At 36.5% G+C, this 17,829-nt stretch overlaps 2 protein-coding genes across 4 annotated transcripts; one reads left to right on the top strand and one right to left on the bottom strand.

The window, feature by feature from the left end:
• Positions 1 to 1,682: 1,682 nt before the first annotated feature.
• LOC133534601 (transmembrane protein 208) lies at positions 1,683 to 8,954 on the bottom strand. Its single transcript, XM_061873780.1, has 4 exons — positions 8,754 to 8,954; positions 8,458 to 8,613; positions 4,538 to 4,674; positions 1,683 to 3,178 (listed from the first exon to the last, which is right to left on the bottom strand). The coding sequence occupies exons 1-4, from the start codon at positions 8,760 to 8,762 to the stop codon at positions 2,956 to 2,958; spliced, it is 525 nt and encodes a 174-aa protein (XP_061729764.1). The 5' UTR covers positions 8,763 to 8,954; the 3' UTR covers positions 1,683 to 2,955.
• LOC133534582 (palmitoyltransferase ZDHHC3) lies at positions 8,181 to 17,328 on the top strand. Of its 3 annotated transcripts, none has more exons than XM_061873756.1 (7): positions 8,181 to 8,383; positions 12,423 to 12,573; positions 13,372 to 13,563; positions 13,805 to 14,026; positions 15,217 to 15,327; positions 16,099 to 16,200; positions 16,468 to 17,328. In XM_061873756.1, exons 1-7 carry the CDS (start codon positions 8,355 to 8,357, stop codon positions 16,624 to 16,626), a joined length of 966 nt encoding a protein of 321 aa, XP_061729740.1. In that variant the 5' UTR covers positions 8,181 to 8,354; the 3' UTR covers positions 16,627 to 17,328. The 3 variants fall into 3 exon arrangements, with proteins under 3 accessions (XP_061729740.1, XP_061729748.1, XP_061729752.1); XM_061873764.1 differs by lacking the exon at positions 8,181 to 8,383 and adding an exon at positions 9,110 to 9,663; XM_061873768.1 differs by lacking the exon at positions 8,181 to 8,383 and adding an exon at positions 9,110 to 9,501.
• The last annotated feature ends 501 nt before the right edge of the window (positions 17,329 to 17,829 follow it).

Below are 17,829 nucleotides of genomic sequence, written 5' to 3' on the forward strand. Positions count from 1 at the left end.
GTACTTATGGAATTTGTTGTTTGCTCCTAATTCTTATAATAAACAAAGAATCGAAAAGTCAAACGAAGGGGCATACCAATGGTGACCATATATCAAATTGTGTTCATATATTATCCATAATGTAAATATCCAGAGTGGAAAATGGGGACTACGTTAGTATGGAGAAGCGGTCGTCCCCTTTCCTCCTAAGCGAATCAAAGTCAAAGTGAAGTTTTATTTTTTCATACTTCTTTCGAACTTCGTAAGAAGGCATTATGTTGGAGTACAAGAAAAATAATTTCTGCGTATATAGCGAGCTATATACGTGCACTGCGCTGTCACGCTCATACACCGGAGGACTGCGGAGATAACGGCGTTTTTGGCTCTTATGACTCAAGTCATGGGTCATAGAATTGACGTAATATACGAATTGTGAAAGATCTGAATATTACAACAAGACCTACGAACACGTAGGTCAGGGAGATCCATAATGTCCATATAATTGGATATCAAAAAACATAATTTAACTTTGTTTTAGATTTTTGATTTCAGGGTGCATATGGAAAATGTGCAATTTCCCAAAATCGTAACAGATACGTAACGTACGTACGTACGTATCATACGTACGTACGAAATAAAAAACATTCACCTCCTAAACCCCTCGTAGTATTACAAATGTTTGACATATTCCACAATCTACTTTGAAATTTTAAAGAGTAACTAAGAAGTACTTCTGTACTTCTATTATTTTTTTGAGATAATATTCTGGTTTCAATCTCTTCAGACGTAAAATCAGTTTTTTTATTAAGTACTTCTTAGTTACTCTTTAAAATTTCAAAGTAGATTGTGGAATATGTCAAACATTTGTAATACTACGAGGGGTTTAGGAGGTGAATGTTTTTTATTTCGTTACATTTATTTCCATGCCCATTTCAGACGTTAGGTACAACAATTCTAAAACACAAGACTTATAGACAGAACAATTGAGAAATAGAATCACTGAATCACCGCACTGAAGGTGTAGCACATATATTTGTATTACGTAAACAGTGTGGATTGAAACTGGCTACACAGTGCTACAACCTAATTGAGGTAAATGCACCCGGTGCAACCCCCTAAAATATTTTTGATCTTGCTTGTCCTGTTACCGCCTAATGCACACCTCGTCAGTTTAATGTTTTCGTTATTATTTTTACGTGTCTTCAATTTCTAGCAGTCTGTAATAAAACTCTCTATCGGTAATCCATTCAGGGGGTCATATGTGAAAAATCTGCATCATTCTAATTTACGTCATACTTACTTTAAACTACCTCATTTGTTTCTTGCATAGAAAATGTATGGCGTAGTACTTTATAGTTCGAGTCATCCACGACGATGACGCGCAGATTTGTCAAATCTAACCTTTAATAAAATGACAATACGAGTCAAGGCACGCGTTTTCGTGAATGACACGATCTACATAGTTAAAAGAAACAGACTTACCCCCTTATTCATAAACATCTAATAAAGTTAACAAGCCGCTAATAATCATTTGTCCCTTTGCGACTTATTGATATGACAGAAGGTGACAAACGATTATCATTGGCTTGTTAAATTTAGTAGGCGTTTAAGAATAACGCCATAAGTGTACATAATTCCTAAATTTATCAACTGATCTTTAGATACGGTACGTATAAGGTAGGTAACGTGAATAAAACGAAATATCATATAACCTAAAAGTTTATTTATACAAAATGTAATCCTTATATAATTTTTTTTTTATATTTCCATAATCCACATATAAGCAAGTAACAAAAAAAAATTTAAGTATACAACACTTAATGTACTTCTTAATTTTAATTAATACATGTGTATTTAATAAGCTTTATGTATATAAACCTAGGAAAAACATATTCTCTCTTTCAGAATGAGATAAAAACGGACGTTTACGGGTGTATTTCATGGGATTACCTACCACGTCATTTTTTAAAGGAAAGTGGCGTCCAAGTACATAATTTTGTCTTTATTAAATACTGGCCAGTGCTGAAATACTGGCTCGATCTAGTGTCCATTACATTCGCAGATATATGAATGGTCAACCTAACATATGCGCTCAATACTTGTCCATATGAAACACCAAAAATTCATTGACCGTATAAGATGCAAGTTTAAGGAAAATAGGGGATATTACGCAAAACTCTGCGTAGGGGGCACCACTAGCGTATACTGAGGGCCTACCGCGAAACACGAAAATCAAAATTTCGTTATTTGCGTCTCTATCACTCTTGAATATTCGAGCGTATAGAACGTATTCGAGGTAACGAATTTTAGATTTTTTGAGTTTCGCGGTGGACCTCTGTAAACAAACCGCCTTGATGCATCAATATCATAGTGAAAAGTTTTCAAATAACTGTTTAAGGCATAGAATATATATGTATATGTGCTAGTGCTGCTCTCTGGCGGCAGATTATTGCAGTAATATCCCCTATTGTCGCTTCAAATGTTATAAGTAGCTGACGCTATAAGCCTCCTCACGTTTGCAATTCAATGACGACAAACGTATGACGCAGTACAGCGAGCTGAAAAATTGCATGGACACATTATGAATTAATTAATTCATGAAGTGGCTATGGAATTTTGCGGCTGGGTGTAAAGCGATATTTCTTACGCAATCAATTAATCTTTGGTAAAACGATTGTGTTTTAACCACCTCGAGGTTCATAAAAATTATGCGTAATCGAAGTATCCTATACTTAAACTAGTTCGGCTGAGGAAAATACTTCGGTCTTCATTGGTTTTCATATTGGATGCAGATCTGCATGCCGCTCCAATGTGTGAGCGAGACTTCGCCATATACGTGCATAGCGCTGTCCTGCTCACACACTGGAGCGTGCGGATCCCCATCAGTGTGATAACCTCATAAACAATGATAATAACAGGTCTCATAGAAAATCAGCCTTATACGACCCATATTGCAACGCGAAGCTTGCACTTCGATTATTGCTGATACCGCTTCATTTTCCTTTCCAACTTCTTTTGTTTCTTTTCGTTCTGTTCCGTGTCCTGTGGCGCCTCTTGGAAGAACCAGGGGCCGAGGATGTTGGTCCAGAGGAGCCAGAAGGCTCGCAGCGGCAGCAGAACCAGTAGGAGCCAGAAATAGTTAGACGCGACGGCGAGCACGTGCGTTATGGATGTTAGGATCACTATGTCTTTCACGTGCCTGAAGGAAATAAATTATTTTATAGTGTTTAAAATCCGAACAAAAGTAGCTAAAGCGGGTCATGTGTTAAAAAAATGCAGATCAGATCCCCTAAACAATAACCAAAACCGTGCATTCCCCAACTTCGAAACCGGTATAATTTTGAAAATCACAAATATCTACTAAACCAGAACTCGCACTATGGCAACACTTACGCTACTGCAACGCTTACAAAGGCACCTTGCTGACTGTTGCTATAGCAGAAAATACATTTTCATAATTATCCAATACATCTTACACCTTGCCCGCTTAGCGTAAATAATTTCAGATAGTTTAAATGTTAAATGTAAATACAAAACGTCACTTTACAGAGTTATATATGGACGAACAGTAAAACGCGTAAAGTAGTAAATAGTGGGGCACTGTACTGTGGTGCGTATAAGAGCTAACGTTTGACAGAATAAAAGTGGTGGCGCCGTACAGCGCTATCTACTTCAATCGTCAAATTTGTGTCTATATTGTTTAACTACATACTATTACATACATTACGCGTGTTAATGTTCCTTGTCTATGCTCGGAATCGATACGAATCAACTGCTTTAGCCTCTGGACAAAAAATAAATGCAATTACCGTGAAAGAATTTGATTTCTGTGCCATGTAGTACCCGTCACAGTGGCAATTCATGTAAAAGCCGTAGGATAGCACACAGTTTGACACACGAGACGTGAGCAGGACCAACCTTACACATTCAGTTAATATTAATAGATTGTTCACCATCAGACCTATTTAACGTGAAACTCTACAACCGTGGGGGTAGTTCATGAAATACGATGAATTACAGAATAAAACCTCTTTAACCGATATGACAGCACTAAATTTGTTTATGAAGAAAGTAAATTGTCACACCTCAAGTGTGAAGTGGGACACGATTTTTCAAAAGTGACCAGACACTGATGGTGAAAAGTTGAAAACATTCAATGTGATACTTGTCACGGCTTAAGTAAAAACTATCGGTATTTGACAATCGGTAATTGCAGGGTGACCATACATGTTGTAAATAATTTAAAACATTTTGTTTTCAAGACTTAAAAATAAAGGATATGAACCTTAGTCTCACTAATACTCCTACCTACTACGAGTACTATAGGGTTGATCCTGCTCATGTGTCCTAAGTCATAAGGTTACTATGTAAATGAAATATCAAGACTGTTTAGAGTCTCGAAATACTCTCCCATGCCTCCCTCCATATTCAAGTCGAGGTCCGGATCAATGAGTCGGCTGTTGTCCGAGTACGTCGGCCGGCAGATGTACGTCATCAAGCGGTAGCACCCGATATAAATCAAATATCATGACCGTACAGACAGTCTTGAGACACTTACTCTCCCATGCCACCCTCCATGTTCAAGTCGAGCCCCGGATCAATGAGCTGGCTGTTGTCCGAGTATGTCGGTCGGCTGATGTAAGTCATCATGCGATAGCACCCGATGTAAATCACCAACACGAACACATTCAAAAACTGAAAGAAGAAACGAAGTTTATTTAGATATTGTAAAGCTAGCCGCAACTAATGTGTGATTAAGAGTCAAACGAACCCGCTGCCCAACAGGCCCATACAAACGAAGTAACGCTCTCATTTTAAAACGACACGCTATAATTACATGAAACTTGGCATGAACATTAAGGTAGCATATAATATAAGTATTTATGTCTGGTACTAGTTTTCGTTGCAAGAAATTATATTATAATACAAACAAATTCTCAGTAAATCTTTTATAAACAAAACTTCTACTTACTCTATTTTATTATTAAGTATAACAATTTTTAGTAATGAAAACTAGAACCAGACAAAAATACTTATATGCTACCTTAATGTTCATGCCAACTTTAATGTAATTTTAGCATGTCGTTTTAAAATGAGAGCGTAACTTCATTTGTATGAGCCTATTTGGCAGCGGGTGCGTTTGATTCTTAATCACACGAGCGATGTTTTGGAGAACTTATTAGGTCTCTAATACAAGGAGCATGGACGTTCCGAGTGCTAACTTCAACTGCCTATGTTAGACCTATAGGTACGTAGTTAGTTGCTCAAAACGTATATTTATTATGGGCATCATTATCACAACTATTGGTTTTTGAGTTATGGATGTTTTCTATGTAGTATGTATATACGTTTTTACCTATATATTAGTAACAACAACATAAACTTTATTAAGCCTACTGTGGGACTATGTCATTCTGATTGTTCTGTAATTTTTATTTGTATATGCATGGTGGAGTTGGTACGGTTTGATGGTGGTCTCATAAGTTGGAAACATTGCATTTAACCTAGTTGCATGTAACCTCATTAATGTGAGTGTATTTCTGGTGGGACAATCAATATTTCTCTAAAATTTATCGGCGTTGGAAAAGAACCTAGCTTGTCACCATCAATAATAAATGATGTTTATTCACACGTCATTTAAGTCTATTATGAACTGCAGCATAGACTGTGTGTGTATGTGTATTAGCTTTGTTGAACGCAAATGTTGTGGTGATGATACTGCTGATGCATGGTACGTTTCATCATGTACACATAACATGCAACATTCTAAAATGTGTGTGTGTGTGTGTCTCTTAGTGTTAGATTAAAACTTCATATGAACTGACCAGTTTTCGCTTCTGAGTAGCTCTGAAAATAGAAAGGAGGTGATATAATATGTTTAGGGTGAGACTGTTGGTGAATTTGTATTTACAAATGAATGTTCGAAAATATCTCCAAATATTTGATAGGTTTTAATTCACCAGTTAACTCCTTATTCATAAACGTGTACTAAAGTTACTATGCCGCTGATCATCGTTTGGCCCTTTCCGACGTATTGGTATGCGGCATCGTAACTTTAGTACACGTTCATGAATAAGAGGGTTAGTGTTTGTCAGGTGTTGTTAAATTTTGTAGTTATACAGATGTTATGGTACGTTTTGTATATTTCTTAATAAGTCCCTAGTGGCCATCCTTATGTCAGTATTCATTACCTACAATGAAATTTTAATTAGTATTAAATGAAACAGAGTAACTTTTGTTTAATTGATGCATTTAAGAAACAAATTCAATTCTAAATACCTTTGATGCAAAATTGCCTGGTGAGCCATTTAAGTTTAGCCCAATGCAAGTAAATATCCAGTTTAAATCTTGCAGAAAATAATGACAATGTGAAATGCAGTGCACAGAATAATGTGAGCAGATCATTAGAATTTCCAATGGATATTGAAGATGAAATGTAAGTATTAAAGTTTACAACACATCAGCAGCAATTGTAATAAGTCAGTTTGTAAAATAATACATTTAAATGCATGTTACTCAATAATTAATAGACGGAAGAACAGTTTTATGAAACTTGACACTAAGATAATTATTGGTCTCGATAAACCTAATTTTTGCCTAAGGCTGTCTCCAACCCAATCTTTTGGACATTAATTTAAATCTTTGAGGTTTCTGATTTGAAAGCAAACTGTTTCAATTTAATCAAAAATTGTCCTTGAGTCTTCTTCAGTCGGTCCCTCAATGCTGAGGATCGTGACATCATGTCCTTCTGTTGAAGACCAGATTCCTCCATAGGCTTCTATTCCTCGCCAAGCGCATGGCCTCGTGCAGTTTTAAATGCATAGGTGCAGTGATTTGAGCACACCATCTACTAGGGGGAGGGCCCTGAGATCTGGTGCCTTCAACTTTGCTCGTCATAATAACTCTCTCTAGGCTATCCGGAGTGCGGCGGGACAGATGTCTGAAGTATATGAGAGTCAGGTCCTGGTATATTGTTGCCAACCGGCGTTTTATGCGTAGCTCTTCCAATATGGACTTATTAGTACGCATAGCTGTCCTTGAGTAGTACTGTTCAATACACCACATGGAAAGGAAGTGGAAGAGTGGATATTCTGGCCTGGGTGAATGCACACACCATAAAAGCCTACATTCCCATACACGAATCAGGAATAATATTTGGGTGACCAAGCTTTGAGGAGATATTACACTGAACCCACACATATATGTATATATATATATCAGTGGCGGATCGTTCAAAGAACTCGATTCCCACCGGCTTGTCTAATTTCAGCCCGTTGAGTACTTTCACGATCGGTTTATGGAGAAAAGGAAAGCAAAATTAGCTCCGGGTTCCCTACGAATATTTGTGACGCGCCGCCACTGATATATATATATATATAATATGTATATACTTTTACATCACACTCACCACATGATCTGGGTTCTGACAGAATACCAGTGCTTTGCTCAAAAGAGTGAAATGTACAGCTGAGTCGGCACCCTTTTGTTGTTGCTGCAATGCACACATTGTAACTACTACTATTCCACTGTTCCTGTTTGTTTATAATATTTATAAGATTTTGTTTTTGTTTTAATTGATTGTGTACTATGTTAATTGTCTATTTCTCTGTTTGTCTATGTGTTTTTAAATTGTGTGAAATAAACGCTTTATATAAGTATAAGATACACAACTGAAGCAATTTGGTGCACCTAATCAAAAATATCACAATAGAAACTAAATCATATAAAACTATTGCAAAAGATAGAACTAAAATCAGCAGTCACATTTTTTTTTTGAGATGAAAGAATTGCTCACAAGTTTGAAGAAAAACTATTTTGTTAACATGTGAAATGGCTATTGGTCATATACCAATGGCACAAATAATTACATAAGCACTTGAACAGTCATGAGCCTAGCATGCCCAGACATGAGTTTTATAGCCCTGGTGTAAGATTATTTTATTTAAAAATAAATGGCTCTAGAAAAGTATTATCAATCCGAAAAGTATTTAGTTCGAGTGTATACATTTGTTACTAAACATAAATACTATCTGGGACAATTGATGTTCCAAATGACATTATATGTCACAGGTTTCAATGGTTTGGTTGAGTTAAATGTACAGCCTGTATTATAACAACGCTATATGCAACATTTAATTACTTTTCATCAAAATAAAAATAGCAAAAAAATCATTAAAAAAAAAATTGTATATTAACTATGCCATTTAGTTTCCTTAAACATACTTACCGATACCCCATAGTTAACGGATTACAATAAAAACAAGGTGTATAAGGCTTGTACTAGGTCCTGTTACAAATAAACTATTATAGGTTTGGCAATATTTATCAGCTGATTTTTATCTTGCAGGAACAGCTCCTATCAGGATGACCACAGCATGGCAATAGACACCCCAGTTATTGCACAGTGAGTAAAATGCTTATTTACATTAGTATTTAAAAGCATACATGCCTATTATAAGCTCATCTAAATGAACTTACAATGATCCATCCAGTGAGTTGATCGTAGTACAATGCGCTAGTCAAAATGCCGTAAAACGCACTCGCAGCTAAGGCCATATTGCGGTAGAACAGAACTGTAGCTGTATTTTCACTGAGGATTTGCTTAGCACCTTTTGTAGGTGCCTTTTTTGGTGGCTGAAAAAAGAAATTAATTATATAAATATGGGTTGACTTTAATAAGTATTTCTTGTTGTTAAAAAACGATTCACCTAAACACGTGTCACAACATTATAAGCTATTTTTAATTCATTAAATGCAAGAAATACGATACTTACTGGAGGCATTTTGTAACAAAGTTTTCTTCTTTCGCTTTGATCAATAAAACACTGCAAACTCGCACTTTAGCAGATAAGATAAGAATTTCCTGTTATTTGTATTTAGTTAGATATTTTAGTGCACTTTTATTTGGTCTAAAATAAAATAACCTCGTGTAATCAACGTTACGATTTCTTTTACCTCATAGATATAATACCTATAGATTGGCATTTGGCAATTTTTGATGAAATAGACGTAAACTGTCATGTCATAGCACCGTGGAAGTTCGTTCGGAAATTATACGAGTAAACCTCTAATTTATTATTTCACCTTGTTAACCTTACAGCAATTTTTACTTCAAATATATTCATTTGAAATACTTCGGCTAAAATAATCAGTGCTTTAACTTTTGCGTAGAGACACAAAAAGATAACTCTGGAACTATACAATTGTAAAGTTGAAATAAATGTGGGTTTAGCTCTTTAAAAACGCTGCTGTGTTATTGGTTGATGTTACATACGTCACACGTACTGGGCTAGAAGTGCCAATACAAAGCACCAACTCTTTCTCTGTCAGAATCATTGATTCGTTTTGAGGTAAATGCCTCTGAGTGTTCTGAGTTGCGAGTTGAGACAGCGATTTTACTTATTGATTTTGAATAATAGGTCCGACTGAAGGGAAAATTAAGTCAAATTCCAAATACACTTGCTACGATTTTAAGTCACGTCGTAAATTTCTGACAAATTCACTTGTTTCTAAAATGTGAAAGTACGTTACTGTACACTTCTAGCCTAGTTTCAATCTTAAGTTAAGTTCCTATTTTCTTTTCTATAAAGTCATTTCATTAAACTCAAAAGGGCTTGTGGTTATGATATGAGCTGGAAAAGTTTTTGGACATAGTGTTATTTAGAAAAATATAATATCTTACTGGTAAGTAAAATGAATGTCTTTAAGTTAGTATACTGTTTTTTTTTTTTATTTGTTTAGGGTGTCTAACCTTGTCCTAGCAAGTATTTGTTGATCTGTCTGGCCTAGTGCGTAGTGACCCTGCCTATGAAGCCGATGGTCCCAGGTTCAAATCCTGGTAAGGGCATTTATTCGTGTGATGAGCATGGATATTTGTTCCTGAGTCATGGGTGTTTTCTATGTATTTAAGTATTTATAAATATTTATATATTATATATATCGTTGTTTAAGGTACACAACACAAGCCTTATTGAGCTTACTGTGGGACTTAGTCAACTTGTGTAATAATGTGCTATAATATTTGTTTATTTTATAAATTTGGGATTTTCAAAGTGTACTCACCTAAAATTATATTATGGGCAAGGCAAGGCATTTAAAGTTCTTTAGTAGGTACGTTTTGGTAGCAGGTAGTGATTATAGGCCCAATGCATCAGTTATTATAAAGCATATTATATCATAATAATAATAAAAAATATTTTTAAAAACTAAGATGTAAAAAAGATATCTATAATTAATAAGTTATACTTACTGGCCAGTGAAATATTCAGTGCAATATTAATTTATTGAAAACCTAATTATACATTACATGTGGTAATCGAGACAAATCAGAGAAAAAAAATACTAAATAGTTCATATCACTCCTGTGGACATACCCTTCGTTAAGGGCTATAAAGTTAGATTTTCTAACTAAAACCTTTCCCATATAAATAGGTAATCATTTTCTATTAACCTTGTGCAGACCTTGTCTGTACAACCACTGTCCCCAGATGATTTGGACTGTAACTTACAATTTCAAGGTTATAAATTCAGTAGCAAATTTTTGACAAGGGAATACGAAGGGTGAACTTGTGTGATAAATTCAATATTGACCTGCACACAAGCTGTTGACTATTTTCCACATGACTGACACCTTTTTTTTTAATCTGTGTTTGTGTCACGCACAGATTTTAAAACAAAAGTTACAGTTAAGGGTTACAGGCCCTAATAATAAATTAATTAATGAAAGCTGAACACCTTGTATAGTCAGCTGCAAAAATATGTATCGAGAAAATTGTTTCATAAATATGGTACTACGCTCTTATTACATTGGAATAAGATGCTATGGGATATATTTTTGAGAAAGATGTGTACACCCATATTTTTACACTTCTTCATACTTATTTTTTGTGTAAATGGATAAAAATGCTTGCAAGCAATTTTATCTTATGTTTACTGACTTTTTGTATAATATTATTATATTTGAATAGTATTCACACATTCCCCTGTGGCATGGTAAAGACAGTAAATATGTTACGAATATATGGCATGGCATAACATGTAAACATTTTGAGTCACTTTTATTGTGATAATCATTCACCAATCAGTGAATGTGGTTAGACTCCGTGAAATCAGGCTCATGATAAAAATATAATTATTTGTAATCAATTAACAAATTCCCAAAAAACGCGTATTCATATGTATTATATATATATCGTGTATTTTTTCAACTTAGGCAAGTATAACAGATATTCAGTATTCGGTCGAATAGTAGCCAACATTCGGCCGAATACCGAATATTTGAAGTGGCTGAACAGGCAGAATACAGAATGGTTGTCGAATATTTGTGACATCTCTAATCTTAATATATGCCTCTTAGATTGATTTGCAATTCCACTAGTTGAAACATACAGTAAAGTAAGCTAAATCAGTGCACATATTTGCTAATTAAAGTGCAAATTGCTTTTTCATCAACATACAGTCTTGTTAATGGACACACATTGCTAATGATACTATAAAAACAATAATCTTTCCAAGTGTACTTGGGTGATTCAAAGGTAAAACAACCAGTCTGGCCTAGTCATATTGAGGTCCCAAATCCTCTTTGGCTTGGGCCCACTCTTGGGACCGGAAGTCTGTGATCATCAATTGTGTGTTATGGTGATGATTATTTGCTGCCAATTAGCGAATTGAAATCGTTGTCTAAGTACCCTCAACACAAGTGGGACTTAGTCAATTTGTGTAATAATGTGCTATAATATTTATTTATTATTTATTTTATTTATCTTCTTCATCGTGTGCTCATGACTGAGCATTGCAAGTACATGAGGATCCTTTGTGCCCCAAGGCTCTCCATTTTGCACGATTTTCCGCCGTTCTAATAATAGGCGGCTGTGTAGAACAGGCCTTCTTTACAATATCTACTTTGCAATCAGGTTTACTGATTGTTAGTTAACAGTATGGAAAAAGGTTAGAACTAATTAAAATTTCTTGGATTAAGGTTTGCAGTGGAATAGTTTTTGAAAAAAAACTGTGAATTATATTATTTCCATATTAACTAATTAATAAATAAGGTGCAGTAATTTGACGTGTTTCAGTATGGTAGTAGGTATCTAATTAGATACTACATTAATTTTTAGTTTCTGCAAAGCGAACTCATTTAACATGAAAGTCTGCAGCGCAAACTTTTATTTTTTAACATGTAAATATTTAAACATTTTCAGAAATGCATACTTTGTTGATTATTGTTTTTAACCCCTTTGTTTTTTAACCCACTTTATATACTTTATTATAATATCATGGAACCTTATAATATTTATAATTTATAATAATTTAGATGTTGCTGCATAATTTTGTATGCAAAAACACTTTTCTTAGAATAAGAAAGTAATGCCTTACAAAGTCAAAGTTTCAAGTGTAAGCCTGAGTTAACTAGTAAAGAAAACGCTAACTTTTTAAATTTGTAGGTCGGGGACTATGATTCGCGAGATGTTCGTGAGTTCAGATGAGGAGGACCTCGAGAGTCCGTGTGACATCGACCCAGAGCGCGCCGGTCTCACGCGGCCCAACCGCGACATGCATAATCGCTGCTGCGGTGGCAAGGCCTGGTGTATTAAGGTACTTTATACGAGCCTGTTCAGAAGTCCCGATCAGTGTTTCATTAGCTGTACAGAATACACCTGTTGAAGATGACATAGGTTTGGCAAATAACCTCCACCATCTGTGTAGAGATGGAATATATAATATAAGGTATAATAGAAGGTACACTAGCAAAAGCCAGAGCTCACCGGCTGTGTGATCGTAGACGGAGGTCGTGTCGTGTGTGTGAGTCTGATCTGCGCACGCACACGTCACGCAAGGGATGTGCCTTCTCTCATAAGGATCTGTATATTACAACGAGCACGTGGACGTGCACGTCTACGTACATGCTCCCGGTGTGCACAGGCCTTTATTGTCTTCAAAATTAGTCAACCAATTTTTGACCACTTGTTGTTGAACTGCAATATAGCTTAACTTATATAAGACCCGTGACAATGCAACATTATAATACCACCTAGATGATGACATGAGGATGATAATGAAAACCGAAGATAACCCCTCCTCCTCCTCATAGAATTTGAGGTTACTAGTATAGTTTCGACGAGTACTTAGTGGATGACTGTTGAAAGAAAAGCTCAGAGTGATATCAAGAATAACATTTTAGAAAAAAAACTTTTTTAAATATAATTTTTGAACTTATTTTTATATTTACTCAAAGACTGTACCTCCTTTTTTGGTTACTTAGTTCCCGATTCGCCGGAATCTAGTTTCGTCGGATTCTCGTAAATTCGGATTACTAAACTAAATCCGGCGAAACAGGAATCCGGCGAAACAAGCATCCGGTGAATCGGGAAATAACCCCTTTTTTTGCTTCAGGACATATGCGGTATAATATGCGCGGTGCTAACATGGATGTTGATCCTATACGCGGAGTTCGTGGTGATGATGGTCATGCTGCTGCCCGCCGTATCGGCCTACCCGCTCTACAGCTACGTCAACATATTCCTGTTCCAGAGCCTCGCCTTCCTGGCGTTCGCGAGCCATCTCCGCACCATGTTCACCGACCCGGTAACTTACACTACGAATATTACATCGCCTACTTTTGTTTTCTAGTACTGCCGCGAGCCATGCTGAAATGTGTCAGTACTGTCAGTTGCATTGGATTCCTAACCATTTTATGATATATCAAGCCGACATGCATTTAACGTAATTTTAGTCTATATTTTGTAATTTACCTGAGTACCCAAAGTATACCTCCTGAGATGATGAAATGAATCTGTTGTGTCATATCCCTAGTCATACTTTCCAGGGCGCGGTGCCAAAAGGCAATGCCACCAAGAAGATAATCAAACAGATGAGTTTCCGCGAGGGCCAGGTTATCTTCAAGTGCACCAAGTGCTGCAGCATCAAGCCGGAGCGCGCGCACCACTGCTCGGTGTGCCAGCGGTGCATCCGCAAGATGGACCACCACTGCCCCTGGGTCAACAACTGCGTGGGAGAGAACAACCAGAAGTACTTTGTGCTTTTCACGGTCAGTTTAAATCATTATAAGTAAGGGACACAACATTGAAGCTCATAACTTCGTTACCAATATCTTATTATGAATGTTAAACTTCATTAAAAACTTTTCACTTGTAAATGTGTTTACACGTGCCCACAGTTTAATTTTACGAATGCAAAGTCATTATTATCCATTCAAACATACCTACCCGACAATAATTTATCTTACCTATACTTTAATCACGTGAACTCTGCCACATGCATTCCAACAGGCTGTGTAGCTTTGTAGTTGTATTTATATGATGTACCTATATTTACTACATTTTTCCATTAGAAAACCCTGAAAATTATTGGCAGTTTAGACGCATCAAGAAGTGTTCGTTAAGACTCCCCAGACCGTTTGTCCCCGTTAAAACCTTCACTATTTTTTATTGTATGTATCGGAAATTTTATAGGTGACTGCTAATTGCCGTTGATCAATGATCAGTCCGTCAAAGCAGCCCTTAAAAGCGGCTGGGGCGTCATACATTTTTAAAATACTCGTTCTAGTTATGGTACCATTACAACTGGGTGATATATATCGATCCACTTGCTGTCGCCATTGGTAATTCATAAGTCACTAGACTCTTCGGAATTATTCTATTCTCGTTTTACCTATTATTGTGACGGTTATCCCTCATTACTTACCGGGCGTACCGTAGCTAGAGGTTGACTTGGCAAGTCTGAGTCCAGAAATCACGCGTTGTGTGGGAGACAGGAAAACATGATTTCTGTTATTTTGATGTACAAACATGGGCAGGGGGAAAAACGGAAACGAAAAAACGTGGAATCACAAAATTGGAACAGGCATAGGTTGTTAAACAAGAGATGAAAGGCACTCATTACTGTCGAGATACTTTATGAGTCGAGTTAGAAATGGCAGGAATGTACATTTTACAAAACATGACACGTCCTTGACTTGATGTCACTTTCACTGAACAATCGAGGTTAAAGGATCGTTATTTTTTATGAAATTTTTTATAAAAAAAATTCAGGAAGTTAAATTATCAGAGGAACCGGATTGAAAGAATCGAAATGAGGAATAAAATATATTGAACATTTTCCAAACGGGGTTCGACGGCAAATAAGGTTGTGATGCCCTGTTTAGAAGATACCTGATGACATGTAGCTCGTAAGCCGAGGTTTGCCGACTCTGGTCTGATGTGTGTTACGTTGTTACAGTTTTATATCGCGGCGATATCGATCCACTCGCTGGCGCTGTCGCTTTACCAGTTCGTGACGTGCATACGGCACGAGTGGCGCGACTGCAGCACATACTCGCCGCCCGCCACGGTGCGTACACTTTAGCCATAGCATAGAGCTAGTGCTTACTCCATTAGTTTTGGTACCAAAACGTTTATTATTTCGTAGTAGACATCTAGCATCGAGTAGCGGAATTTTCAGTACTGCTACTTGACAATAGATGTTGCGACGGTACGAAAAGTCTAATGCTCAACTATTTTCAGCTAATATTATAACCGGATTAACTGGAATTCTATAACTCCTTCTGCTTGTAATGTTAGTTGTAAATTGTCGAGAAATAGATAATCACACGAACTTACCTGTAAGTGATGTTCGATGACTATTAAAAATTAGTATTAACTAGCGTTACTTACAAATAAATGTGGAGGGATGTAAGAGGAAAGCCTAGCAAGGAGAAGGTGGATGGACTGTGTGAGAGAAACTTGTAGGAAATTCACAAGTATAATATATCTTTTGGTTTTTAAAGGATTGACAGTCTTAGCCTTTTACTACTGATGCGTCTTCAAGCTATCTAACATTGGGCATAAAATAAGACTTGCTAAAACAAATGTCTTCTGAAGTTGTAACATCGGCATATTTTGGCCATTTTAATGAGCATAGTTCAGGTTCAGTCAAAGAATTTAATTTCCTACCCATTTCGTACCTTGTCACAGTGACAATAGTATGAGGTCTCCAGCGAGTTTCATGTTGCTTGTCACTGTGACAAGGTACGAAATGGGACAAGGAATTAAACAGAGATCAACATTGAAATGCTAGTATTTAAACAAGAACACCGTATAACCTGAAAGCCTGCGATTACAGGTGGTTTTGCTGCTATTTCTCATAGCGGAGGCGCTGCTGTTCGCCATCTTCACCGTGGTCATGCTCGGCACGCAGTTGCACGCCATATGGAACGATGAAACGGTAAGTGTGCGAGCGAGACGAGTGCTGCGAATGCGGCCAGCGAAAACAATGCGTCTGTTGATATTCATTGAACACATTTAACACGATTGATGACTGTCCAGTAATACCATATGTGTATATTTTATATTTGGATCTTATTCAGAATCATGAGCTATGTACGAAGCACAAGTTGTGAAACTCTACTTCGTTAGCTGCTCCAAACTGATCGCGAACCGATTGCGCTAAGATCTCTCTTGAGCGACGATTAAATTGGCAATGTTTAAACAGGGCATCGAACAACTAAAGAAGGAGCAGGCGCGGTGGGTGCGCAAGTCGCGGTGGAAGAACATCCAGCAAGTGTTCGGCCGCTTCTCAATATTCTGGTTCTCGCCTTTCACACAGCCCTCCATCAAGACGAAGCTCGACAGCTACTTGTATAGCGTTTAACAGGTCAACACTTTTATATCACAAAGTACACCATTTAGCACTTGATATTTTTGCTAAACTACAAAGCATTCACGCGGGTGTACGCGGATTTGTCGCTGGCGACAATAGCGCGGTTAATTGCGATATGCACCCGCGGTATATTTGTCTATAGAATGTACGCGGCGATGCGGTGCCCATCGTGCAGTGAATGCAGGACTTAACAAGCCTTTATGAACGTTGTAATATAATATAATATTGCTCGATAATTTGCCATTGTAATCAATGCATCTCAGAATAAGCAATATTTTTTAATATTTAATTGCAATAATTTTGCTAAGCGTATTTTTTATTCGTTCGTTTTGTACATAAATTATGGTCGACGAAATGCATTGCGACTCTTAGTCAGTAGCTTGAGTTGGAAACCGTTTATATGTAAATAAAAGGGAAACCTATTAACATCGCAAATTTAACTCTGTACATTGTACAATCAATTAGCTTCATGCATGAATATTTTTTTTTATTTTTTTAATCATTATTTATATCGGTTTAACACCGAAAAAAATTAAAATACTTTTATAAATCTTCACATTATTTTATTAAACAATATTTAAAATGTTGAAAAATTTTGAGCGGTTGAAACGCTCATAAGTTTTGGCGCGAATTCTACAGAGCCGATGACATCACAGTTCGGACACAACTGACGTTTGTTACTAACGTTGTTCGTGTATTTTTTTTTTTTTTTTTTTTTTTTCCATAAATGGCTTTTACTCCTCGCTAATTTAGCAAGGTGGATTCTGCCAATGTCGAGGTGTGGACTTTTGACTTATGTGAGCAGAGAATGTTCGGTTTAATTTTGATTTTTGTGGAAGGATAGACTGGGAACCTAAAACAAACAAATATTATGGACAACACAGACAAACACATGACATGACACATTTCACATAATACCAACATTAGTAAAAAGAGCGGAAAGCGGATGACAGATTGTTAAGGCAAGCAACATAGCGGATGAAATGGAGGAAAAAACATAGAAATTAAAATATATAGATAGATAGAAATATAGTAAGAGTAAAAATTAAAGTTTTATATCATGCTCCTGTATATACTTAATAAGAATAGAAGTTAGAGGCGGGTCCATTAGAGTGAGAAGTGAGTAGAAATTTATAGGTCGTGGAATATTTTCAGGTAGCACATCATACAAAGAGTAATTGAATCTCGGACAAG

This window comes from Cydia pomonella, chromosome 1 (genome assembly GCF_033807575.1).
Source record: "Cydia pomonella isolate Wapato2018A chromosome 1, ilCydPomo1, whole genome shotgun sequence".
Taxonomy (NCBI): Eukaryota; Metazoa; Arthropoda; class Insecta; order Lepidoptera; family Tortricidae; genus Cydia; species Cydia pomonella.